General features: G+C 40.4%; 1 protein-coding gene across 2 annotated transcripts in view; it reads left to right on the top strand.

The window, feature by feature from the left end:
- ANGPT1 (angiopoietin 1) overlaps window positions 1-26,715 on the top strand; it is a 250,216-nt gene that overhangs the window by 116,907 nt on the left and 106,594 nt on the right. For both annotated transcript variants that reach the window (XM_029063098.2, XM_029063097.2), the window contains one exon: window positions 23,978-24,133. In XM_029063098.2, coding sequence (XP_028918931.1) covers window positions 23,978-24,133 — 156 coding nt within the window. The remainder of the gene's footprint in view (window positions 1-23,977; window positions 24,134-26,715) is intronic.

Raw genomic sequence — 26,715 nt, 5'->3', positions numbered from 1 at the left:
CCTGTGTCTTTGTCATTTTTAGAAAAGAGGACAATGAAATTTGTTTTCCTCTCAAAATGTCCTCCCCTTCCTCCTCCACCCACAAAGGATAAATTTTATATGGTGCAAAGCCAGGAAACAGGATTATTGTAGAACTGATAGTCCTCTGTTTAGTTCAGGAGATATTTTTAGAAGGAATGAATAGCCACAGGATTTTTCAACAATTCCTTTGTTTGGATTCATTCCAGTTATTATATGTATTTCTAATTGTTTTAAATGTTTCTGAGTAACTACTAACCAGATCTTCTGGATGGAGATTTATTTTGGCAGATTGTAATAGTTTTCATTATCCACTATCCCTTTCTGGATTTACTGCAAGCTGAAACAGACAAGTGGGGTCTAAGAAAATACAGCCAACAATAAAGTCTAGTGATTTGGAGTTCCAAGTGGAGGATTTGCAATTGAAAAACCAGTGGCGAGGATCACCTTGGACTTGCAATCACATCAAAATTCTGCCAGATCCATGATTATAGAGCCTGAGTGCTTTACACATGCCCGTTACTTTTCCCTGACACAACAAGCAAATCTGTGTTCTTTACACATGCTATTCAAAAGGTCACACAATTGAAAGGGACTCAGTGAAAGGAAGAGGGATATGTAAAGTTACACACATGCATACATATATGTGTTATACATATATTCTACTTTTATTAGGTAAGTTTGTGTGTTTATATATATATATATATATACACACACATATGTGTGTATGTGCCTAAATCAAGCTGTCTTACATTTTGAAATATGACCTTACCAATGGTAAGAGTGATTTCAAGCATGTGAAGGTGGCTGAAAAGACAGAGTTGTGCTAGTCCATTAAGATGAATGGGGAATGGTCACTCTAATTCACTAACCTCCTTAGGCAGAACACTACCTCCCACTTAGACCTGGCCTTGAGTCCCCATCTTCCCACCTAATTGAAAGAAAGCATTTCAGGATCTTCCAGTCACCAGCCAGTTCCTATTTCACATCCTGCTCCCAGGTTGGGGAGAAGAGAGAGAAGGATGGGTAAGTGGAGGGCAGTACATTGAACCATAAAGTGAAGGAGTCCAGGAAGTCCAGGAAGGAGTCCAGAGCTGAGGGGAGTCTGATTTCAGACTGCTAGGATGACCAGGAACAACATGGCCTAGTGGAAAGACCACAGGCCCGGGAGTCAGAGGACCTGGGTTCCAATCCTAGCTCTGCCACTTGTTTCCTGTGTCATCTTAGGCAAGTTACTTCACTTCTCTGTGCCTCCACAGTCCAACCTGCAACCCAATTTGCTTGTATCCACCCCAGCACTTAGTACAGTGTTATTCTATTCAGTACTATTCTATTTATTTTATTAATGATGTGTTTATATCTATAATTCTATTTATTTTGATGCTATTGATTCCTGCCTACTTGTTTTGTTTTGCTGTCTGCCTACCCCCTTCTAGACTGTGAGCCCATTGTTGGGTAGGGATTGTCTCTATCTGTTGCTGAATGTACTTTCCAAGTGTTTAGTACAGTGCTCTGCACACAGTAAGTGCTTAATCAATACTATTGAATGAATAAATTAATACAATGCCTGGCACAGGGTAAGCACTTAACAAATACTTTAATTAGTATTATTATTATCATCATATACCCCAATGGTTAGTATAGTGCTTGGCACATAAGTGCTTAAACAAATAGCATAACAAAAACTCATGAGTCACAAAGATGAAATGAACAGGAAAAAACCCACTAGTGACATAACCTCAACCCTGTGTTTTCACATTTTCGCAGGATGAGGGTGACAAAGTGTATTAGTCCCACATCCCTTAATGTCATCTGAAGTCAAGGATAATGCCATGAGAATTTTTTTAAAAGTGTTTTCAAGCAGTTTAGCTTACCTCCTGCAGACTGGGACATGAGGCTTATGCTATCTTTTCTCCCTGCTACCCAGGAACAATAACTACAAGTAAAAGAGCTCAAAAGTGGTTATTAGTTAGGCCTTAAAGTAAGAGGTGAGCAAACTCAAATATCAAAGGATCTTCCTGAAGAGTGATCCTGTAGGCATTTTTAACATCCTATTCCCTATCAGTTCCCATCTCCCATCCAGAGGGCATTTGCCTCTGAGTGGGCAGTTAAGGTTTGTATGTGCTATTTTATTCCATCTTGAGGACATTCTCTAGCTTCTCCCTGACAATGCTCCCATCCTCCCTCCCAAACCCTTTCCTCCCCTGATTCTTTCAGCATCTTCCAGGGATAGCATCTGATAGCACTTGAGTATGAATAAACTTTTTCTTATAAAACTGACTTTACAGATTTCAAACTGCTCTAAAATGCTTTCAGAGCAATTTCAGCAGCAACTTTCACATTACTATTGATAGTGATGAGAGCCAACTGAGTGAAACAAAAGAAGCTGAGACTTTAATGTTTGTCTCAAAGAATTACTAATCAGAGCTAGGGATACCTATTGCCAGTAATTTACAGTAGAGGAGTGAAACCTTACAATAGGTTTGCTAGAAATTGTGTGTTCCTGGGTACTGAGACACATGACAGGTGCCCTAATGTGTATATATATGCATGTTTCCAACAGGAAAATGTAATCAAAATAAGGGATGGATTTTCCTCTGAAATTTATACCAAAAGCTTTGACATTCCAAATACGAGTGAGCTAGTGAGCTGAGAAACAAGTAAGAATTTTAAACTGTGTGTATACTAACTGACTGTTCCTGCAAAATATTATGTGTGTAAAATTACATTTGATCTGACTGTCAGGTATGATTTTGCACTCATACTTTCATTTAATGCTAAATGATCTGTTATTGTTGAACATTTCTTATATTAACCTAATTTTTTATGCTAAGTTAAAAAGAGCAAAATCCTAATAAGACCATGTAAACCCTGCAGTTAATCAACCAATCAGTAGTATTTCTTGGGTACCTACTGTATCCAGGACATTATACTAAATGCTTGGGAAAGCACTATAGAATTAGTAGACATGATCCCTTCCCTGAGGAGCTTACAATTGAGAGGGGCAGACAGATACTAGCATGAGTTACAGGTAGGCCAAAGAAATAAAAGGGGATATGTATGTGAATTAGTGCTTAAGTATTAGGGAATATATATTTGAACAGAAATACTACTTGAAATTTTAAAAACCTAAGTGCTCAAATAACCAGAAGTGGTAAACTGGCAGTAGAGGATATGAAGTGGGGTGATTTAGAGATTGAATGGGAAAGCCCTCCTAGAGGAGATGTGATTTCAGGAGGAAGGAGAGGAGGTTAAAAAGGCAGAAGGTAATCCAGACAGGGAGGACTGTGTTAGCAAGAGGCTGGCAGTGGGAGAGATACAAATGTGGCACAGTAAGAAAGTTGGTTCAAAGATAATGAAGAGTTCAAGCTAGGGTGTAGTGGGAGAAAAAAGTGACTAAGTAAGGTGGAGAGAGCTGATTAAGTGCCTTAAAGTCAGTGGTAAGGGGTTTCCATTAGATGGAAAGATATAATGATGGTATTTGTTAAGCGCTTACTATGTGCAAAGCACTGTTCTAAGGGCTGGGGGGATACAAGGTCATCAGGTTGTCCCACGTGAGGCTCACAGCCTTAATGCCCATTTTACAGATGAGGGAACTGAAGCATAGAGAAGTGAAGCGACTTGCCCAGAACCACACAGCTGACAAGTGATGGAGCCAGGATTAGAACCCATGACCTCGGACACCCAAGCCCGGGCTCTTTCCACTGAGCCATGCTGCTTCTCAGATATGTAGGGAGATGTATATAGAAGAACAACATTTTAGAAAAATTATCCAAAAAGCTGGATGAAGTTTAGACTCTAGAAGGGAGAGACCAGAGGAAGGGAGAGTAGTGTGGAAACTGCTTGCTGTTATCAACCCAAGTATGACAAGTGCCTGCCCAGTGTAGTGGTCCTCTGGATGGAGAGGAAACATTAGATCCCAGAAATGTTGTGAAAGAAAAATTAACAGGATTTGACAACAGACAAAACATGGGAATTGAAAGAGAGAGAGGAGTCAAGGATAATGCCAACGTTTGGGGGCTCAAATATGGAGAGAATGGTGCTGTGATAGGAAGGTCATGTAGAAGAGAGGATTTGGGTGCGAGAATGAGGAATTTAATTTTGCAAAAGCAACCTTGAGATATTGGCAGGACATCCAAGTAGAAATGTCATGAAGGGAGCAGGAAATATAAGATTCTAGAGTAGGAGAGTGGTTGGGGAGGTTGAGGTAGATTGAGGGGTCATGCATATATAAGTGGGTTGAAGCCATGCGGAGCAAAGGGGTGGAAGCAAGAACCAGTGAAAATACTGAGAAGAATCAGGCAGAGAGATGATGCAGAAGAGAACTGGTTTACTAAAAACCCATATTAGTTATTTAGGTTCATAGTAATCTCTCTCTGTAGCCTGAGGTTTACTCTTTATGGTCTTATTGTTAGTGCACTTCAAAAACCGATTCAGGGGTAGACTTTCTTTGATAGTTGGTCAGTCCAGTCTCAGTGTTTGGGGTTTGGGTAGACCATCAAGTTAATATGGGCCATTGTCACATTGATTATCTATGGGGGTGGGTAGTTTCTGTAGACAGTATGTTCCAGGATGTGGCCATAGCTTTGTTTATCAAAATATTCATTCATTCATTCAATAGTATTTATTGAGCGCTTACTATGTGCAGAGCACTGTACTAAGCGCTTGGGATGAACAAGTCGGCAACAGATAGAGACAGTCCCTGCCGTTTGACGGGCTTACAGTCTAATTGGGGGAGACAGACAGACAAGAACCATGGCAATAGAGTCAAGGGGAAGAACATCTCATAAAAACAATGGCAACTAAATAGAATCAAGGCGATGTACATTTCATTAACAAAATAAATAGGGTAATATATACAGTTGAGCAGATGAGTACAGTGTTGAGGGGATGGGAAGGGAGAGGAGGAGGAGCAGAGGGAAATGGGGGGAAAAGAGGGTTAAGCTGCGGAGAGGTGAAGGGGGGGTGGTAGAGGGAGTAGAGGGAGAAGAGGAGCTCAGTCTAGGAAGGCCTCTTGGAGGAGGTGAGTTTTAAATAGGGTTTTGAAGAGGGGAAGAGAATCAGTTTGGCAGAGGTGAGGAGGGAGGGCGTTCCAGGACCGCGGGAGGACGTGGCCCAGGGATCGATGGCGGGAAAGACGAGACCGAGGGTAGGTGAGGAGGTGGGCGGCAGAGGAGCGGAGCGTGCGGTGTGGACGGTAGAAAGAGAGAAGGGAGGAGAGGTAGAAAGGGGCAAGGTGATGGAGAGCCTTGAAGCCTAGAGTGAGGAGTTTTTGTTTGGAGCGGAGGTTGATAGGCAACCACTGGAGTTGTTTAAGAAGGGGAGTGACATGCCCAGATCGTTTCTGCAGGAAGATGAGCCGGGCAGCGGAGTGAAGAATAGACTGGAGCGGGGCAAGAGAGGAGGAAGGGAGGTCAGAGAGAAGGCTGACACAGTAGTCTAGCCAGGATATAACGAGAGCCCGTAGCAGTAAGGTAGCCGTTTGTGTGGAGAGGAAAGGGCGGATCTTGGCCATATTGTAAAGGTGAAACCGGCAGGTCTTGGTAACGGATAGGATGTGTGGAGTGAACGAGAGAGACGAGTCAAGGATGACACCGAGAATGCGGGCCCGAGAGATGGGAAGGATGGTCGTGCCATCCACGGTGATAGGGAAGTCTGGGAGAGGACCGGGTTCGGAAGGGAAGATGAGCAGCTCAGTCTCGCTCATGTTGAGTTTTAGGTGGCGGGCCGACATCCAGGTGGAGACATCCTGGAGGCAGGAGGAGATGCGAGCCTGAAGGGAGGGGGAGAGGACAGGGGCGGAGATGTAGATCTGTGTGTCATCTGCGTAGAGATGGTAGTCAAAGCCGTGAGAGCGAATGAGTTCACCAAGGGAGTGAGTGTAAATGGAGAAAAGAAGAGGGCCAAGAACTGACCCTTGAGGAACTCCAACAGTTAAAGGATGGGAGGGGGAGGAGGTGCCAGCAAAGGAGACCGAGAATGACTGACCAGAGAGGTAAGAGGAGAACCAGGAGAGGACGGAGTCCGTGAAGCCAAGGTGAGATAAGGTATGGAGGAGGAGGGGATGGTCGACAGTGTCAAAGGCAGCAGAGAGGTCAAGGAGGATTAGAATGGAGTAGGAACCATTGGATTTGGCAAGAAGGAGGTCATGGGTGACCTTAGAGAGAGCAGTCTCGGTAGAGTGGAGGGGACGGAAGCCAGATTGGGGGGGGTCTAGAAGAGAAAATATCTAGGAAGGTGGTGTGCTACCTATCTACAGCTTCCCTTCCTAGCTAAATAACATCTACTGGACACTACATTCCCAATTTATTACCACTTTATTGGATCCCCATCCCCTAAGAAGTCTTCTCATTCATTAATTCATTCATATTTATTGATCACTTACTATGTGCAGAGCACTATACTAAGCACTTGGAAAGTACAATTCAGCAATAGAGCGACAATCCCTGCCCACACAGGCTTATAGTCTAGAAGAGGGGAGACAAACATCAAAACAAGTAAACAGGCATCAAAGCATCAGTATAAATAGAATTATAGATATATACACATCAAAACAAGTAAACAGGTATTAATATAAATAGAATTATAGATTTGCACACATATGCACAAGTGCCGTGGGGCGGCGGGGGTAGAGCAAAGGAAGTGAGTCTGGGTAATTGGGGAGCAGAGGGGAAGCTGAGGAAAAGGGGGCTTAGTCTGGGAAGGCTTCCTGGAGGAGGTGAGCCTTTAGTAGGGCTTTAAAGGGGGGAAGTGTGATTGTTTGGCAGGTTTGAGGGAGGGAGGGCATTCCAGGCCAGAAGTAGGATGTGGGCCAGGGGTCGACAGCAGGACAGGTGAGAATGAGGCACAGTGAGAAGGTTAGCACCAGAAGAGCATAGTGTGCAGGCTGGGATGTAGAAGGAGAGAAGGGGGGTAAGATAGGAGAAGGCAAGATGATAGAGAGCTTTGAAGCCAGTAGTCATAATCACTCTTAATTTCTTCCGTCTTTCCCTTCCTTTTCCTTGCAGCTATGGTTACTCCCATTCCTCTTATTTGCAACTCAGTTTATCATCTTTCTTCTCTTCTTGCCCATTTTTGTGTCAGCTGCTTCAAGGACTTCTGTTTCTCTTCCAGCTCCTTCACGTCTCCTGGATATTTTTGTTTTCTTTCTTCTCATCTTGAATCTTGGGAATCCCAGCTACTCCCCTCATGGCTATACATTTTTGAGCTTGCATCACATTATGAAGCTATTTATCCCTCAAAGTAGACCAGAAGTACCTCTTCAGAATACATATTGCTCCAAATGTCTCAAAGCTAATATGCAAAATACAGTTTCCATACACACTGCCCTACCATGTCTTACCCTCTGACCTTCAAAAATGTCATAAACTTTCCTGTTTCCACTGATTTTCCCCACTTTTATTTACCTCTTCCCAACATACCTCTACTCTTCATACCCTGCTGTCTCTGTCTCCTATTGCTATTTCTTGCTGAAACTTCCTGATATTAGTCCCTGTCGACCAACCAATTTGCTACTTCTTCCTCTTTTCTCGCCTCCATTGGTTAGTCTCATTTTCTCCTACTGCTTTCTCCTGCTTTTCTTTTGGCTACTTCTATTCTGTTTCCTTTTCCCTCTGAGCCTTTGGAGCCCATGCCACTCCTCATGAGATTCCAATATTTACAAGATTTTTGAGGGCAAACATAATTCCAAAATAGACCATCTGGATGCCCAATTCTTTTTGCTGAGTTTCTGCGATTCAAACAGTTATAGAGAATATAAACTAAAGGAAATGAATTGCCAGAGGCAGCTGTAGCTGTCCAGCTATTCAGGAACATTGAACCTCCTAAATTGCTAGACAGCTCCACTGGGTTTCAAAACTCCAGGGACTCATTTCTTTTATTTGAGGGTGATTATTTATTGCCCCAAAGGGACTGTCTCCTTTTGGTTCACCTCAGAGCAAGGGAACTTGCACAGTAGTGACAGGGGTTCTCAAGAGCAAGAAGAGGAAAGAAAAAGTCAGAAGTGGGCAAAAGAATATGGGAATAGCCATAAGAGGAGCATTAATTAGGGGCAATGATGCAAGCAGGAAAAGTGTGAGAAATGAAAGATTGAAGACCACAAAATGGCAAAGGGAGAAAGATGATGAGGTCAGGCCTCTGAGAAAGGAAGATGAAGATAAGGGATAGAATGAACAGCAGGCTTATGCTGTGAGGGGTGGACTCTGGAAAGAATGTGGATTGGTACAGGATGAGCACTTACTGTGTTCAAAACACTATACTAAGTGTTTGGGAGAGTTCGATGTAACAGATGATGATAATGATGTGACATTGTGGAAGGAAAGGGAGTGCTTGTCCCATGAGAAATCAGTAATAGGATCAGGCGAGTTAGCTTCAGTGTGAAGAAGGGGCTATCTAAAGGAAGGGACTACGACCTAATAAAAGATGGTGAGGTAGAGATGGACTGAGAGAATAGGTTGGGAGGGAACTGAGTGGAGGGAAAGAATCAAGGAGTGGAATAATCAGTGTGAGAAGTCAGCATATGGTAGAAAGAATAATTTATTGTGGATTTAGTCATCACGGTTGATAGAGTGAGTAGAGTTGAGGGAAGTAGAAGAACAGATGAATTTGATTTATCATGACCACATTTTGTGTGTGTGATCTTGAATTTTCAATATTAAAGGTTTCTAGCCTATGAATGCTAGTCAGATTGAAAGGAGTTCTTTTGTAAATGCCCTGACCAGTTGGGGGACTGATTCTATTCTAAAAGTTAAAACAAACCTTGTAAAAATAGCCAGTTATTTCCATAATTATCCATATCCAGACTGAATTATCACTGGGGTTTGTAGACTTACCTATCTGTTAAATATATGCATGACAATCCTCAAGTGTTATATGTGGAAAATTTGGCCTTTTCAACTTTGAGAAGTTGTCAACCATCTTTCTGGGATGTTTTAACATGAAATCATTCTGGAATAGCAGGAAAAATCTACCAGAATTTAGTGACAAATTATAGAGAATATGTCTACTATTTTTCTAAAGAAAATAAAGAAGTTCTCAGTGATGGTCTCAGTGACAAGAAATAAGTGATTTATTTATTTTGAGCAAAACATTAAGTAGGTTTCAGAATTTAAACTACACCCTTTCACTTCATTAAATAAAATTAATGATCCACATTGGCAATCATTTGTGCAACCAGTGATGAGCTGGTCTTGGATTCAAAGGGAAGTAAAGTATTAGAAATTTGAATTCATTAAAATAATAGTTTGATTTCTGTGGCAAGTTGAAAAGTTTAGCCAAAATGGGCAATTGATTAAACTTCAGGTTCAAGAAGCACTGACCTCATATAAGCAACTAGACTGAGATTTTGTAAAGGACGTTAACATGAAACACTTCTCTGTGTAAAAAAACAGAGTAGTATTTTGTTGAAATTTTCCCTTTGGTTTCCTATTTGTCTTCTGCTATACTTACAAATAACTGTATTTAAGGGACATGAACATCCAGTTTTCAGGTCTGAGTAAAAATTCATTAGATAATATTGGCCAGGCCGTTGTTTATGAGTGAATGATAAAAGTTTCTACAGTCACAGGGTAATCATTACCTCCTTTAATCAGAAGTCAAGTACAAGATTTTCAGGTACTCAAAATGGAACTGAGTTGATGAATTTTTTGAAATGAGATTCAAACATCTGACTTTCCACAGATAAAAATAAATTCCCTTCTACGTTGGAAAGGTTTTTGTTTTTTCCAAATAATCCATCTTACATTAGGTGATCACTCAAGAGAATATAATGAACAAGAGTATTTTTAACAGTGATTTTCAATTTTTCAGGACTCTCTCTTGCTAAGGTTCCTTTTGCCTTATAAAAGTCAGACACTAACTGTCCTTGCTGCCAAGTTACTCTCTGTTAGAATTCTAGACACTTGGCAACAAGATCAATTAGCTCTTCCACGTAACTCAGATACCAGTGAGTGCCTTAGTAGGACACTAAGTAATTCTTTCAGGCCAATGCAGAATATCCTGAAAGAATTACTGCCCCTTGTTATGCATCAAAATTGTTCCCAGAAGGAACAACATTGGAAGGGATGAGAGAGTACAAGTCATACAATGCAAATCACTAGAATTATATTAATTCATTCATTCATTCATTCAATAGTATTTATTGAGCGCTTACTATGTGCAGAGCACTGTACTAAGCGCTTGGGACGAACAAGTCGGCAACAGATAGAGACAGTCCCTGCCGTTTGACGGGCTTACAGTCTAATCGGGGGAGACGGACAGACAAGAACAATGACAATAAACAGAGTCAAGGGATTATATACTTTCATACAGGTTCTTGGCCCTGAACTTTCTGGACTGAGGCTCATCTGTTTTCCTGACAGGGAACTTATACATACTAGCATAGGTATTGGGCAAATGAGAACTTTTAATCAAGAGTAAAATTGTAATGATGTTGCAATTTCTATCACAGTGAATTTAAAATCTGCATAATAGTTCTATTGAATATAAATAATTCTGTTTTTAAATAGTAAAAATTAATGGTGGGTGTATGGGAAATAGTAAAGTGCTAATCCTTTTTTTCCATTTATCTGCTGACATCCTTTTTAGTTCCTCAATAAATATAAGATGATGGTCCACCATCTCTTCTTTGACCAAAGTGTATTTGTTAGTCACTCATATTTATTGAGGGCTTATTGAATGCAGAGCACTGTACTAAGCACTTGAAAGCGTACACTGTAATAATAAACAGACACTTTCCCTGCCCACAGTGAGCTTACAGTCTAGAGGGATTGTTATTGGATTTTCCAGGAAGTTTGGTTTGCTTGAAGTCATATTTTTGTATATTCCTTTCACAACAGGATGCTTACCAATATGTCATTAGAATTTTGCTTCCAAGGAAAAACTGAACTCCTCATCTTCCCTTCGTAACTTCACCCTTTCTCCTTCTTACTTTCCTCTTTCATCAATCTTGTTGGCAATGTTAATAAACTTTCATCATCCCAGTCCCAAAAGCTTCTTTCACTCTCCACTCTTTTCTGACACACTGTACACATACTTTCTCCTAAATGGAACTTCTTTGACTCTCAGGTTTGCCAAACCACATCCCTTACCCCTGTAAAAGCCCTCCTAAAGAGTCATGAGTATGCTACAAACCATTGGACCTAAGCTTAACTGGCATTGGACATTTTCAGCTTTGCGATAATCTAGCCATTATGTTTTTACTGTTGGGGACCTTCTCTATATATTCTACTTTGAGAACAACAGTTTCAGTTTCTTCCCAAATTACTTCTGTGACTCATCTATTTTTGGCCTTGGCTGAAAGTTACTAACCTTGCCAGTTCATATGCCCTATGAGTTTTATCATATTTTCCACATTAGCCAAATTCAAGCTTGAATTTTAGGGTAATTATAATAATATTATTAGGGTATTTGTTAAGTGCTTACTATGTGCCAAGTACTGTTCTAAGAGCTGAGATAAATACCAGGTAATCAGGCTATCCCATGTGGGGCTCACAGTCTTAATCCCCATTTTATAGATGAAGTAACTGAGGCACAGAGAGATGGTGAATTGCTCAAGGTCACCCAGCAGACAAGTGGCAGAGCTGGGATTAGAACCCATGTCCTCTGACTCCCAAGCCCATGCTCCTGCCACTATGCCATGCTGCTTCTCACGACTTTACATCTTAGTCTCCAGCTAGACACCAACACAGGTTGACTAGACCTTTTTAAACAGGTTCTATTACAGTTCAAGACCCAGATGGATTGGAAGACAAAGTAATAATTATAGCATTGATTGAGAATCATTATGGCATTTATAAAGTGACTACTGTGTGCTTAGCACTGGGGTAGGATATGAGATTAGATGCAGTCACTGTCCCACATGGAACTCAGTCTAACTCATTCTCACTGTACCAATGAGGAACCTGAGTCCCAGGGAGGTAATGTGACTACCCTAGGCCGGGGCAGATATCTACTAAGAAATGGGGAAAGTATAACAGAAACATAAGACAAATTCTCTGTCCTCTTATGAGATTCCCAGGATGATTTCTCATCCTTCTCAAATCCCAGGGGTGACAGTGGCTTCCCCTTTTGGATTTACTTGTATCATCAACAGTGGCACATCAACAGTGGTATTTACTGAGTGTTTACCATTTGCAGAGCACTGTACTTAGCACTTAGGAGAGTTCAGGATTTAAAATCTATCTATACATAGATAGATTTGAAACAACATTGTGATCCGACAGGAAGTATCATATGTAGACAGTCTATTTTGAACAAACTGGTAATTAATCTTAAAATAGTGAAAATATAAATTAGCTCATTGATTCAGATTAAGAATTCAGCCCCTCGAATGGTGTTTATCACAGTTTACCAAGTTGAAAGAAGTTTAATTTACAATGTTTGCAGTACATCCTCTAGAACTAATGAAGCACAGTCCCAAGCAAGGTGATATCGCAAGACTGTTGGGAGACTTCCAGAAAGGAAAGACCATTCATTCATTCACTCAATAGTATTTATTGAGTGCTTACTATGTGCAGAGCACTGTACTAAGCGCTTGGTATGTACAAATTAGTAACAGATAGAGACAGTCCCTGCCCTTTGACGGGCTTACAGTCTAATTGGGGGAGACAGACAAGAACAATGGCAATAAATAGAATCAAGGGGAAGAACAATAGCAAATATATAGGATCAAGGTGATGTACATCTCATTAACAAAATAAATAGGGTAATGAAGATATATACAGTTGAGCGGACGAGTGTGGCCAGTGTGGCGGGGGGCAACTGTCCCTGTCCTGTATAGGGCTCCTAGTCTTAATCCCCATTTTCAGAGGTGGTAAGAGAGGCACAGAGTAGTTAAGTGACTTGTCCAAGGTCACGCATCATAGAAGTGCTGAAGCCAGGTTTAGAATCCAGACCCTCTGACTCCCAGGTCTGTGCTCTTTCCACTAGGCTATGCTGCTTCTCTGCCTTTTCATGCATTTGCCTTGTCAATAATAATAATAATAGTGGAATTTAAGTGCTTACTATGTGTCAAGCACTGTTGTAAGCACTGGGGGCGATACAAGGTTATCAGGTTGTCCCAAGTCAGGCTCACAGTCTTAATCCCCATTTTACAGATGAGGTAACTGAGACACAGAGAAGTTAAGTGACTTGTCAAAGCTCACACAGCAGAAAAGTGGTGAAGGAGAGATTAGAACCTACGACCTCTGACTCCCAAGCCCATGCTGTTTCCACTAAGCCATGCTTCACCATACTCACATGCCTGGATTGGCTCTCCCCATGTGTCACAGTAGAAAGTGAAGGACTCCAGATGAGAAACTTTACAATACATTGTTTTGGAAATGAATTTAAATGATAGCCATTGTATGTAGGTTTTTTTTTTGACTGTTGTGTTTATGTAGGCAGTAGTACCATCATTCAAAAACACTGGGAGGATTCATTGGAATTTCACATCACAGAAGCATTTGTAAAAGCCCAACAGTTGATTCAAATGTCCACCAGGGTGAGATCATCATTTTTCTTTACTGTTGAATAAATAAAAAGCAATACAATTTATTTTCGTGGTAATGAATCTTGTAACAAAGATATAAGGATAATGAAAACAGTGATATTTAATGCTCATGTTTATCTTTTAGGAGGAGTTCAAAGATTGGTTTACACACTGCTCAGTTAATTCTCTAAAACTCCCTTGGGAGTTTCATAGCAAGATGATCAATTTTATCCCATTTGGAAAAACTTATTAATAGGTTTTCCCATAATAAAACTATGATAACAGAAAAACGCAATTCTACTCTAGTGACCCTAGTAACCAAAGATAGTCAGTGTGTCTTGGCAAAACCAATAGATCCTCAAGGTGGGGTTTTTGTATTGGTTACCATCTCTTGGTTCTTGGATACTAGCTCTGTACACAGTAAGTGCTCAATAAATACCATTGATGGTTTGATAGTCCTCTTTGGCACAGATCTGAGGCTTAGCAGGATCTTGATGGATTGAGACCAAAAAAATCTGAATTTGATGGCTACAAAACCTCATAGAACAGTGGTTAAAGCCATGCAAAGTTGTAATCAGGGAGCTGAGATAAGGGAAAATAGGCTACATTATTGATTTCTCAACATTTCCCTTTCATTGTGACCCTTTCGTCTTTCAGAGCCATACATTCTGACGTAGTCTTGTGCACAACATAAAGATATCTCGTCCTGCCTCAGTTGAGAGCTCATTTGGAGAAAAGCCCTTTAAGGCAAAGATGGATACAGAAAGGTAGTTAGCTAGATGTTTCACTTCTCAATAGTGAAATCCTTGAAGTCTCCTAAATAGGGAAAGGTGACATCTGGTGGAATGAAATAAAAATTTTTCCTTTTCCATGACCTCTCCCTTTCTTTCAACCAGTAAGTAGTATTGATTGAGTGAATGTCTAGGCTATGTGTAGAATACTGTACTAAATGCAGTACATATTAAGCCCCTGGGATAGTTCAGTAGAAGAAAAAATAATGCTCCCTGTCCAAAAGGATTTGCAAGCTAATGGAAATCCAAACACTTAGAGAAATTATTTTCAGCCAGCCCATATTGCATTACTTACATAGAATTTAAAGGTTTCAAATCCCACAATATTTCTAGAAAGTCCTAGGTGGTATTCTCCCAAACATTTAGTATAGTGCTCTGCACACAGTAAATGCTCAGTAGTACAATTGATTGATTGATGGAGTTCTAGACACTCAGTTTCAACTTGAAGGGCAAGGTTATAGTGGTAAGGATCAGTGTTTAACTGTGTTAGCCTTCCTATGAATAAATGTGCTATTGAGGGCAGGCATCTTTAATGGATGAATATACGTTTTCACTTTCTATTCAAATGTAGCTTGAGAGAGCAGTTAGTGGTAGGGGAGCTGTTTATTGTGATGATAATTTTCTGTCCTGTGCTAAAGCACTCTAGGAAAGACTATATATCACCAAGAGACTAAAGTAGCCTTTAAAATAGAATAAACAATGCTAAGACTTCTAGTTTCCTGGTTAAAGTGCATGGGGGTTGGGAGGGGGTGGGGTGGAGAAAGAACTTTACTTCCTTTAAAAGATGGGTCAGAAATCACTTCCTCCACTACTACTTAGAATTACTTTCTTTCCATTCTAATTGTCTTATTAACATTTGGATTGAGTGATTTCAATGAAAACCTTTCACTCAGTTTGGTCCAGGAAGAGATAATACTGACGCATAGTCCTCTGGAATGCTTGTTGTACAATAATGTTGAACTTTGACAGTTTAAAGTCGTAAAATGTTAAAAAAAAAAAAAAACAAACCACCACCCATATTGTTAAAAATTTTTTTACAATTTAATGAGTTTACAGAAAGCAGATGCAGTCGAATGAATACAAAGATTATCCATAACATAAATATTGCTTAAAGAGGAAAGTGAACAATGTGGCTTTGTTTTCAAAGATGAAGTAACCTGTATGAGACATGTTTTAGAAGCCAAGCCAAAGCATGAACTATGGTGTCTTTATTTTGAATAGATTATTTATGCATGGCATACTTACCTGGCAATTGAGTTTCCTATCATAAATATGGGATAAGCCTCAGCCCAATCCTGAACACTTTGGGATGAGAGATCTGCATGAAGGAATTGTGTAAAATGCTAGTGGTTCATGTGGCACAAGCTCTCATCCCTGCCAGTAGTGCAGCCCATGGGAAAGTAGATATCACAAGTAAATCAATGGACGGAGTGAACCAGCATGTATAGTGGATGGACTGAGAGTAGGAAGGTCGTGGATTCTAATTAATCCCAGCTTGGCCATTTGTCTGCAGTATGACCTTGGTCAAGTCACTTCACTTCTCAGGGCCTCAGTTACCTCATCTGCCAAATGGGGATTGAGAGTGTAAGCCCCTCGTGGGACAGGGAGTGTGTCCAGCCCGATTTGCCTGAATCTACGCCAGCACTTTGTACAGTACCTGGCACATAATAGGTGCTTAACAAATACCACAATTACTATTGCTGTTTCAAAATGCACATAATTTTATTACTGAACCCCTTTTTAGCAAAAGAGATCTCTTCATAGTAATAGTGCTGTGCCATAGCACTATAGATCTGTAGATGGTTGCCCAACTAGCTACTTCAGGAATCCCTGTTAACCAACTATTTTCAAGATTCCAATTGGTCCTGCCCACAATGTGAGATGCCCTCGGTACTTCTTTGGTCTGAAGTCATTCATCACAGCAGGCATTCCCATCATTCCTGCTTCATCTGTTCTTGCACCCTCAGTGAGGTTTGGCATAGTAATAGTAATAGTATAGTATAGTAATCCCAGAGGAAACAAAAATAGGATTCTGGATTTTGAAAATACTCCTAAAGCATAATAAATTCCCAAATCACTGAGTCTTTATGTTAAAATTTTGTCTGTGGTGCTACATTATAAGTTGCGTGCTTGATGTGATGTGTTCCTGCATTCGTGCATACCATCATTCTTCTGGTTCAGGGATTGTACATTTAACAGATCTAGTGTCTGTAGGACTGGCCAACACTGAATGCCTGTACTAAATCACATCAGGGTGAAGAACTGGGGAATACTGGTGTGTGTGTGTGTGTGTGTCTGTGTGCGCGTAGAAGGGGACAGTTTCCTTTAAAGGGCTGGTTCATTCCAGTGTGGAAGGCTATGCAGAGGGGAGCAATGGAGTCCAGGGAAGTTCCGAGTAAATCTGGTGGAATCACTTCCTTATGAAGCAGCTTCCACTTGAGCTTATGTCTGAGAAGTTCTCCAGGAAACCAGCCCAACCCTCTATCTTCAAGGCCATCCCTCCCCGGCCTCTGTTCCCCTTCTTTGCACCCAATTAATTATGGCATTTATTGAGCACTTGTTGGGTGCAGTGCATTTTATTATGTGCTTTGAGGAGTACAGTACAACAGAGTTGGTAGACACATTTTCTGCCCACGAGGAGCATGAACTCTTTCCCTATATATCCCTAGTCCCCATAGTCTCCCTGTAATTCTACCAGTCTGTTTCCTCCAATCATTTTACTTCACTGCTAAAGAAATGAATTCAGATTGATAACTAGTCTAACCAAAACATGAAAGGTGTGCTACTGTTTTTCTTTTTTCCATTTGTTTTTGGTATTTTTTAAGGACTTACTAGGTGTCAAGCGTTATAAGCACTGGGATAGATCTGGTTAATCAGATCAGACATGGTCTCTGTCATACATGGGACTCACAGTCTAAGTAGGAGGGAGAGCAGGTATTGAATCCTCATTCTGAAGTTGAGGAAACTGCAGCCCAGAAATGTTAAGTAACTTGGCCAAGGTCATGCAGTAAGCAAGTGGCAGAGCCAGATTACAACCTAGGACCCCAGACTCTAAGGCCCAGGTTTTACTCCTTAGGCCATACTGCTTTCCACTTGAGAGAGAAAGTTTAAGACTTTTAATGACAAATAGATGCTGGACAAAAAGTAGCCACTAAACCATTCAACGTTCTCCCCTTCACCCCTTTTTCCAGCCTGTCCCTGCTCCCACCTTCTGTGACATCACTTTCTGACCTTGGCCCTTTTACTTTTGCTCTTGATGAGTGATATTAGAACAATGGCACTGAGGGAAGATATATCTTATGTAATAAAATGCCTAATTAACCAATAATGGAAATGAACATATTAAAGCAGGATTCTCAAGATACTACTATTTATCATCTGTACATGGCTGGACTATTGTCTTCAGAAGCCCACCTAAGATGCTTAGGTCATGGTGGTATTTTAGTCATACAGTTTTATGGTCTATGTCTGGGAGACTCCTATTTAATAGCTCATCAGCCCCTGTAGTCAGTAGATTTCAAGCTCAAAACTGAGTTCTTAAAGGCGTATAAAACATTTAACCTTGAGGTGGGTGACATTTTCTGTAAGCATGTTTTAAAATCAGTAGGGAATACAGACCAGCAATCAAATTTGTTGCAAATCTTTCCTGAACGCAGCTGATGTGGCCCATCAGAATGGATTTCACAGTTATACATCTGCTGAGGAATGTTTACAGATAAGATGAAAGCAGTCCTCTTTATTAATCACACATTGTGTATTTGACTTCTGCTTCCCTCCTCAGTCTTTAAATCAACTACATCTGGTTCTTGCTACTTAGTTTTTGCAGGTTACTTTTTGGCAGTAAAAGGCAATTACTACTGGAGAAATGGACTAAATTTGGTTATAAAAGAATTATTAAGCCGAACAGTAATAATGGTTTCAATTTGTTTAAATTGGGAATTTTAGAAAAAAGATGATCAGTTAAAGTTGTGACTTTTGTAGTAGATTTATGAAGTAATTAAATAAGGTCAATTACAAGGCTCATGTCAATCGGAATCGGTTAGAATATGCTACATCCAATATGCAATATTATCTATAATTTTTTCTGTAGCCTCAGAATATCCCACAAATGATTCCACTCTAAAGCCTTCCAAGTAGCATTTTAGATGGGGTAAAAAGTACTCATAAAAGTTGATATTGAAAATTCATTATGAAATAGCAATTATGCTGTGATTCATCAAATGAACAATAGAAACACAGGTTTATTCAGAATTAGAATTAGGAAGTCTTTTGGTAGTGTTACTAAGCCAAAGTTGAGAGAGTGCTGAATGAAGTAGGTGATTCATAGCACAGACCCAAATTTGACCTTTACTCTCCAATGTGTTAGCGTTGGTAAACTCACTGTGGGCAGGAAATGTGTCTGTTATACTGTTGTACTTTCCCAAGTGCTTAGTACAGCACACGGTAAGTGATCAATAAATATGATTGATTGAGTGATTGCTTAAGCATCATATGAGGCTTGAAGTAGATGTAATCAGGAAACCCTGTCCCATAACATAATATTCCCCATGTACCATTCTCCTTTTTAGACTGTGAGCCTAATTTTGGAACTGTGTCCAATTTGATTAACCTGCATCTACCCCAGAGCTTAGAACAATGCCACATTCTTAGTGTTCAACAAATACAACAACAATAATCATAATAATGATAATAAAAACAATAATAATATCTAGATGAATCAAGAAACTAGATTTGCATTAAGCTTGCCTCCCTAGAGGTTCTTGGGATTCTTATGCTTCTCTGGGCTGGAAAGAAAGGCAGAAGCCATGGAATACCTAACTTGGGCCAGAGTGGAATTGATGACAAGAAATAGTGCAGATTGGGTAGCTTCAGGGCTATGGGTCAAATCCCATTTCAGTCTACTCATTAGTGCTTTTATATTCTGCCTTCCTCTGGCCCTGGTGTTGTGGTCTTGGCCTTAATTGACTTACATTTCAATTTCCAAATTATTTAATGGGTCCAAAAGCAGTTAACCAGCACATAGTTCCTTGTGGGCAAGGGATATGTCTCTGTTATATTGTACTCTCCCAGTTGCTTAGTACAGTGCTCTCCACATAGAAAGCCACCAATAAATGTAATTGATTGACTGAATGTGCTTTTGTTGTTTGTTTTCTAATGTGCCTCTTGGTCTCCCTATGATCTTAGAATCCTCTGTTCTGTCTCCTGCTGTTCTCTAAAAACTTTATTACAGGAATGATTGATTGAATGTGCTCTTGTTGTTTGTTTTCTAACGTGCCTCTTGGTTTTCCCCAAGATCTTAGAATCCTCTGTTCTGTCTCCTGATGTTCTCCAAAAAAATTATTACAGGAATGTATGGTGTTTCACTCTCTTTCATATACATCAAACATTCATTCTGCCCTCCCAATGTACATGTGTGTTTTATAGATGACCATAATACTGCTTGACTATCACCTGACATCTATTCTCCTCACATGCAATAATTGTGGTATTAAAATGCTTACTATGTGCTAAGCACTGTTCTAATGTGCCACCCAACAAAACGGTTAATATTAGTGTTGTCTTAATGTAGGTAGACTGGTTTTCCTGGACTTCAGAGTTGGTGATCCAACTAACCAGGATTAAAGTAGTTCTCAGGGTAAAATTACTTTGCTGGGCAAGATATGAAATTAGAAAGGGTGACTGTGAAATATCCAATTAGCCTTTATACAGTAACCTGAAAGGAGGAGCACACAAACCAGGATGGCAGAATAAATTAACTAAAGAGAGTGAATGACCCTTAGAAGAAAAAACTGTCTTTAGCTGCAAACTCTACCTCTACTTCCTGTCACGTGACTCCTTTCTTGACCTCCTATAATCTGGTTTTTGCTTCCTTCATTCTTCTGTCTCCCCTGTGAGATTATAAATTCTTGGGCACAGGGTTGGTGTTTACTAATTCTATTGAACACTCCCAACTGATTCATGCAGTTTTCTGCATAGAGTAGGCACTTAATAAATGACATTGATTGATTGGCATCTATTATGGTTTGAACACTGGAGAGATCTGGGGGTCATGCTGAACATGTGGTCTGGGGTCATGAGGACTTATACTCATCAAGAGGAAACTCTGTAGCTCTATGGACAGTATCACAATAATAATGAAGAGTGAAGATGTCATTTACTCTCCTTCTCAAAGATGGAATTCCATAGATGTGACAATGATATTTTGACCATACATTTCTTAAGAAAGAAGTCCTATGGCGCATTCCCTGTCAAATATGATTTTGAGGAAATTATGATCATGCTCCTATAGTCAATAAATTAATGGTATTTATTGAGCAATTTGTACAGAACAATGTTCTAACTACTTGGGAAGCATAATACAGTTGGCAGGTCTGACCACAGTTGTCAAGGAGTTTACTGTCTTTCCTGGAGAAATATGCCAACAAGGAGAATACCTCCTCCTAGGATTTCTATTTAAACTGTCCCTCAACAGGTGGAACATGTAATCACCAAAATATTATGAAGGTGACATCTAATTACCACCTTCAAGAAGAAAGGTGAAAAAGGCAGGACCCTAACCAGTGCCCTCCTGCTCTAAAGGACATGATGACTCAGGTACGAACTAATTAACAACATGCCTTCCGTACACATTGTAACAGAGAAATTATGCTCTGTGAAGAGAAACAGATAGTGGAGAAATGGAAGGTGCAAACTAAAAATCTCTCTATTGTGTTCAAATGAGTTTCAAAGGCTGTAGATTCCATCAATTTTGGCAGCTTTTAAGAATATTTGGCTACCTGAGAAAAGAATTCCATAGGGTCTAAATGCAACTCCATGACAGTATGTCTGGTTGAGTCAGGCTAGAAGTCCACTGCAAAGCTTTTCCCCATCCCTATAGGATAAAGGAGGGCGGTAGTCTGGATCCAATATGGTTCAACCTGTTTAACCTATACAGTGCTACTTTGCCTGAGGCTGTGACAAGGGATGTGGTTGCTGGTTTTAGAGTATGATCTCACTATCTTTCAGCAGCTAAAAAAAGCCTCACCAGAAAACTTGGGACAGTCATTCAAGAGCTACCAATGTTAATTATCATAAGCAGAGGTTCATATTCAAGAGGCTATGGAGATAATTATGAACTAGTTCTCCAGTTGTGTTTCCACCTACCCTCAAAAAAGCATTCACATAACCAGGATTTTTATTGGTAATGGAGGAGAATTCAGAAAGTATATGCTGAAGAAACTGTAAATTCCAGCCTTTCTGACATAACTGTGTGATACCTAAAGGCTTTCCTTCCATCCCAAAGATAACATGTGTCACCATGGGCTCTCTTATCCCAAACGCATTCAGAGGATCAAGGCCATTCATTTATATCTGCCCTCCTCACCCCCGGCCCCTGACCACCCAAGGCTCAGTTGGTAAAAGAGAAAATGTCAGGATCTGACCAAGAGGATTGACCCAAATGATTTAATTGTGAAGGAGAAGAATGGAAAAAGTGGGTCCTTGGGAAAAAAAGTAGAAAATAAACTATTTAAAAGACTATAGGAAAGAAGGCAAGGACATTGAGGGAAAGTCAAAGTTAAGAAAGGGGAAGGTCAAGGAGGAAAGCTGCTGCTTCAGTCCCTAGGAACCAGGATATAAGCCAAATGGAATTTGTGAATTTGGTTCTCTTTGCTGCTTACATCTGGTGGATGTATTGGAGACTCTCTTGGGAAGGAGTGGAAATAAAAGAACCAAGCTTGGAATGAGCTGTTGATCCAAGTGTTGTCTAAGCAACACCTCAGTGGGGGTATACATGCGGCTCACAGTCTAAGTAGGAGGGAGAGCAGGTATTGAATCGCCATTCTGAAGTTGAGAAAACTGAAGCCCAGAAATGTTAAATAACTTGGCCAAGGTCATGCAGCAGGCAAGCGGCAGAGCCAGATTACAGCGTAGGATCCGTTTAGACTGTGAGCCCGTCATTGGGCAGGGATTGTCTCTATCTGCTGCTGAATTGTATATTCCAAGCACTTAGTACAGTGCACATAGTAAGCACTCAATAAATACTACTGAATGAATGAATGGTAGCATTGTGAACCACAATAAACACCTCACCTACATCCATGGTTAGAAGCTATGGAAATTCTCATGATTCACTTCTATTCCATGCTGGCAGTGGGAAGGATGCTGTTGTATAGCTTTACTTGAGCAGTAAGGCTGAAGTTGGGGATGGAGGAGTAATACTGTGTCCAGTGAGGGGAAAAATATAATTTCTCCAGGAGATGGTTTCCCTGCTCTGCTGTCTCTCCCAGAGGAGAGCCATTTAAAAGTGTGTGGACCTGAAACTTTTTCCCAGATCTGCCGAGTCTGGTGCCATTGCAGTCAGCTGTGGGGTGATTTATGAAAGATTGAGCCCAGCTGCATTAGAGTGGGAAGGTGGGTTGAGAGTGCCTATCTTTCCTTCCATGCCCAAGAAAGCTTATAGTTGGCAAATGAAAGGCCAGGAGGAGTTCTTTGATTTTTCAGTAACAGGTATTAATCATTCAGTAGTATTTATTGAGCACTTGCACTGTGCAGAACACTGCACTAGGCCCTAATAGTTATTAGATATCATCCCTTTTGATCAAGGAATTCATAATTGAGTTGGGGAGACAGACACTAGATAAATTAGAGGTAGAAGGCAACAATAAAGTATGAAGATATATATACAATTGCCAAGGGTGTATGTGTCAAGGGGCCCACATGCTTAGGTGAGGCAGTTGTGTTGAAGTGGCAGTGGGAGAAAAATAGGGTATTGAGATGAGATGTTCATCCGTTCATCAGAGAAGGTATCCTGGAAGAGAGGTGATTTCAAAAGGACTTTGAAGATGGGAAGAACAATGGTCTGCTGGATGTGAAGAGGGAGGGAGTTCCATGTAGAAGGAGGGGCCCAAGTAGGAGATGAGCTGTGAGAGAGATGAGAATTAGTATGGGTACATAGAACTACTCCACTAGAGTACTTCTAAAATCACACATTAACACCTAGCCTTTAATTCAGGCTCTTGGCCCTCTTCTCCACAGTAACATGTCCTGATGGAAAGAACACAGCCTTCACATTCAGAGGACCTGTGTTCTAATTCTGGTTCCAGCACTTGCCTGCTATCTGACCTTGGGCAAGCCACTTAACTTCTCTGCTCTTCAGTTTCCTCATCTGTAAAATGGGGATTCAATATCTGTTCTTCCTCTCACTTAGACTATGAGCCCCCTTGTAGAACAGGGACTGTCTCTGACCTGATTAGCTTCTTTTGCAGTGCTTAGAACAGCAGTTGGCAAAAGGTCCCTAAAAAACACTATTATTATTAGTAGTAGTAGTAGTATTCATTCATTCATTAAATAGTGTTTATTGGGTGCTTACTATGTGCAGACCACTCTACTAAGTGCTTGGAATGTACAATTCGGCAACAGATACAGACAATCCATGCCCAGTGACGGGCTCAGAGTCTAAATGGGGGGAAAATGGGATGGATTTATTCTGGGATCGAGGGCTGTGTTCCAGTTGGATTATGTGCACCCTGGCAAGTTAAAGGGTATTTGAACTATTTGCCATGTGTTCTTTTTTGGTTACTAGCCCTGACTATCAGCGAAGCAGGATCTCTCAGCAATCATACCACTGACCAGCTGTGCCTCATTTCTTCCCCACACTTCCTGCATTTCCAAACTAAAGCATGTTGCTTAAAACATTCTCCTTTCTCTTTACCTCCCACAGCTCGAGAACTACATTGTGGAAAATATGAAGTCGGAAATGGCCCAGATTCAGCAGAATGCAGTTCAGAACCACACGGCCACCATGCTCGAGATAGGAACCAGTCTCCTCAGCCAGACGGCAGAGCAGACCAGGAAACTCACAGATGTTGAGACGCAGGTAGGTTTCTGGAGCCAACTTTATAGGGCTTTAGGTACTATATTTTTCTGAGCTTGTTACGTGAACACATAATGCATTTCCACAGTGGAATTCAAGAAACAAAATATGTTTACCCTTTATGGGAAACAACAACAATGATGACTCTGATTATGCACATTCCTTTTGATTTCTTGTGAGAAGCAGTGTTGCCTAGGGAATGGAGCACAGACCTGGGAGTAAGAAGGACCTGGGTTCTAATCTCCGTCCTCCACTTGTCTGATGTGACCTTAAGCAATTCAACTAATTTATCTGACCCAAGTTACTTCATCTTTCTAAATGGGGATTGACTGTAAACCCCATGTGGGGCAGGGATTGTGTCCAACCTGTGTCCAAGTCCAGTGTTTAGTACAGTGCCTGGCACATAATAAGGGCTTAACAAATACCATTAAAAAAGCTTTATTAATAGTTGGTATTTTTTGTAGCCATGAAAACGATTGAAAGGCAGGTCCATCTAAGAAATGCAACTCCAGCATGGGAAGTATAATCGCCTACTGGATAGAACAAGGGCCTGAGAATCAGAAGGACCTGGGTTCTAAATCCACCTCTGCCACTTGTCTGATGTATGACCTTGGGCAAGTCACTTAACTTCCCTGTGCCTTAGTTCCCTCATCTGTAAAATGGGGATTAAGACTGTGAGCCCCATGTGGAACAAGCATTATGTCCAACTTCAAAAATTTGTATCTCCCCAAGCACTTAGTACAGTGCCTGCCACATAGTAAGTGCTTAACAAAACCAGAAAAAATCCCCAGCATTTTAACTTCAAATAAACAGGGTGGCAATCAATAGTGAAATATATATCAAGTGCAATAAATATCAATATTTTAAAATAAAATCTTTGAAGTGCTTTTCATTCACTAGTATTTATTGAGCACTTACTCTGTGCAGAGCATTGTACTAAGCGCTTGGATTGTACAATTCGGCAACAGATAGAGACAATCCCTGCCCAGTGATGGGCTCACAGTCTAATCGGGGGAGACGGCAGAGCAAAACAGAACAAAACAAAAACAAGACAACATTATCACGATAAATGGAATCAAGGGGTTGCACACCTCATTAACAAAATGAATAGGGTGATGAATGCTTCCCGACTTCTCCTTTATGATGTGTGTCTACTCATTTTCTCTAATGTCTTTCTAGCCATTTGAACATAAAGGCACCTGGGGAGCATTCATAGGTTTAAGAGAAAGGGAAAACAAAATTCATTTTTCAAATACTAGAAAATTATTAGGTTACTGTGCCCAGCAGGATAATCTTGTATCTACCCCAGCAGTTAGTACATAGCAAACACTTAATAAATACCACAATGATTGATTATGATTCTCCATGGTCCTATAAAGTAAACTCTATAAATAATGTACCATATTTAGATGGTATGCCACATAGTGGCACCCTAATTTTTACTTGTGAATCACCAGAATACTGTGATCAATTCATCCAAAATATTTTTTGAGCATTTACCAAGTACAGACCACGAAGGGTTTGGGAGAGTAAATGAATGAAATTCATGCCCTTAATCACTAATGTCCTACCTTATTATTATTATCATTACTATGAATAATAATAATGTTAAGTGCTTACTGTGTGCCAAGCATGATATTAAGTGCTGGGATAGATAAAAGATAACCTGATCTCATATGGGGCTCATGGCCTCCATAGGAGGGAGAACAGGTATTGAGTCCCCATTTTACAGATGAGGAAACTGAGGCACAGAGAAGTTAAGTAATTTGCCCAAGATCATACAACAGGTACGTTGGTTGAGTCAGGACTAGAATCCTAATCCTCTGATTCCCAGACTTGTGATCTTTCCAAGTGGTCATGCTGTTCCTTGATCTTTGGCCTTCTGTTATTGGTACAAGGTTTTTTATGCCTACTAAATCTTAGTTCCTGAAATATTCCAAATGGAGGAGGAGAGCATAATCATATAGTCATTCTTAAGTGAAAAACACATCTCTGTTGAAAGTAGTAAGGAGTATGTGTTGCCTGTGTAAGGAAACTGGGTTACAGCTCCTCCCCATGAAGAATTTGAGGCCTCAAGCATCCTCTTAAGCAAGACTAATGCTCCCCCAGGGCTGCATATCTATTCTTGGACTTTAGATCTGAGTGTCTGCTCACAGTTTTTATATTCGTGGTTAGAACTTTTCTTCTGCCTGTGGTTTTTCTAACCATTTCAGTGTGTTCAGACAGTTTAGTTTAAGTAAACTTATTCATGTGTTGTATTTATTTAGCCTGTGCAGGAGGATATGTTCTGTTTGTGATAAATCAAGTTTTTTGCACTTAAGACCTGACACTGGCACAACTTAACAAAATCTGCCCCAAACTTTTAGTCAACCACATTAAACTTACACTCTCACATGAGCAGTCACGGAAACAACTGCTTTTTTTTACTCTGTCAGACCCATTACATTCAGGGTAATGCCTAATTTCCTTACTCATCATTTTAGTTCTTTTTTTCAATTCATTAATGACTGACTTCAAATTCAAAAGGCTAGAACATGAGTTTGTGAAATTAGTGAATGCTTTTTCAATAGAATATAGTATTGTGG

This window comes from Ornithorhynchus anatinus, chromosome 4 (genome assembly GCF_004115215.2).
Source record: "Ornithorhynchus anatinus isolate Pmale09 chromosome 4, mOrnAna1.pri.v4, whole genome shotgun sequence".
Taxonomy (NCBI): Eukaryota; Metazoa; Chordata; class Mammalia; order Monotremata; family Ornithorhynchidae; genus Ornithorhynchus; species Ornithorhynchus anatinus.
The sequence above is the reverse complement of the archived record's forward strand: the minus strand, read 5'-3'. Positions and strand labels throughout refer to the sequence as shown.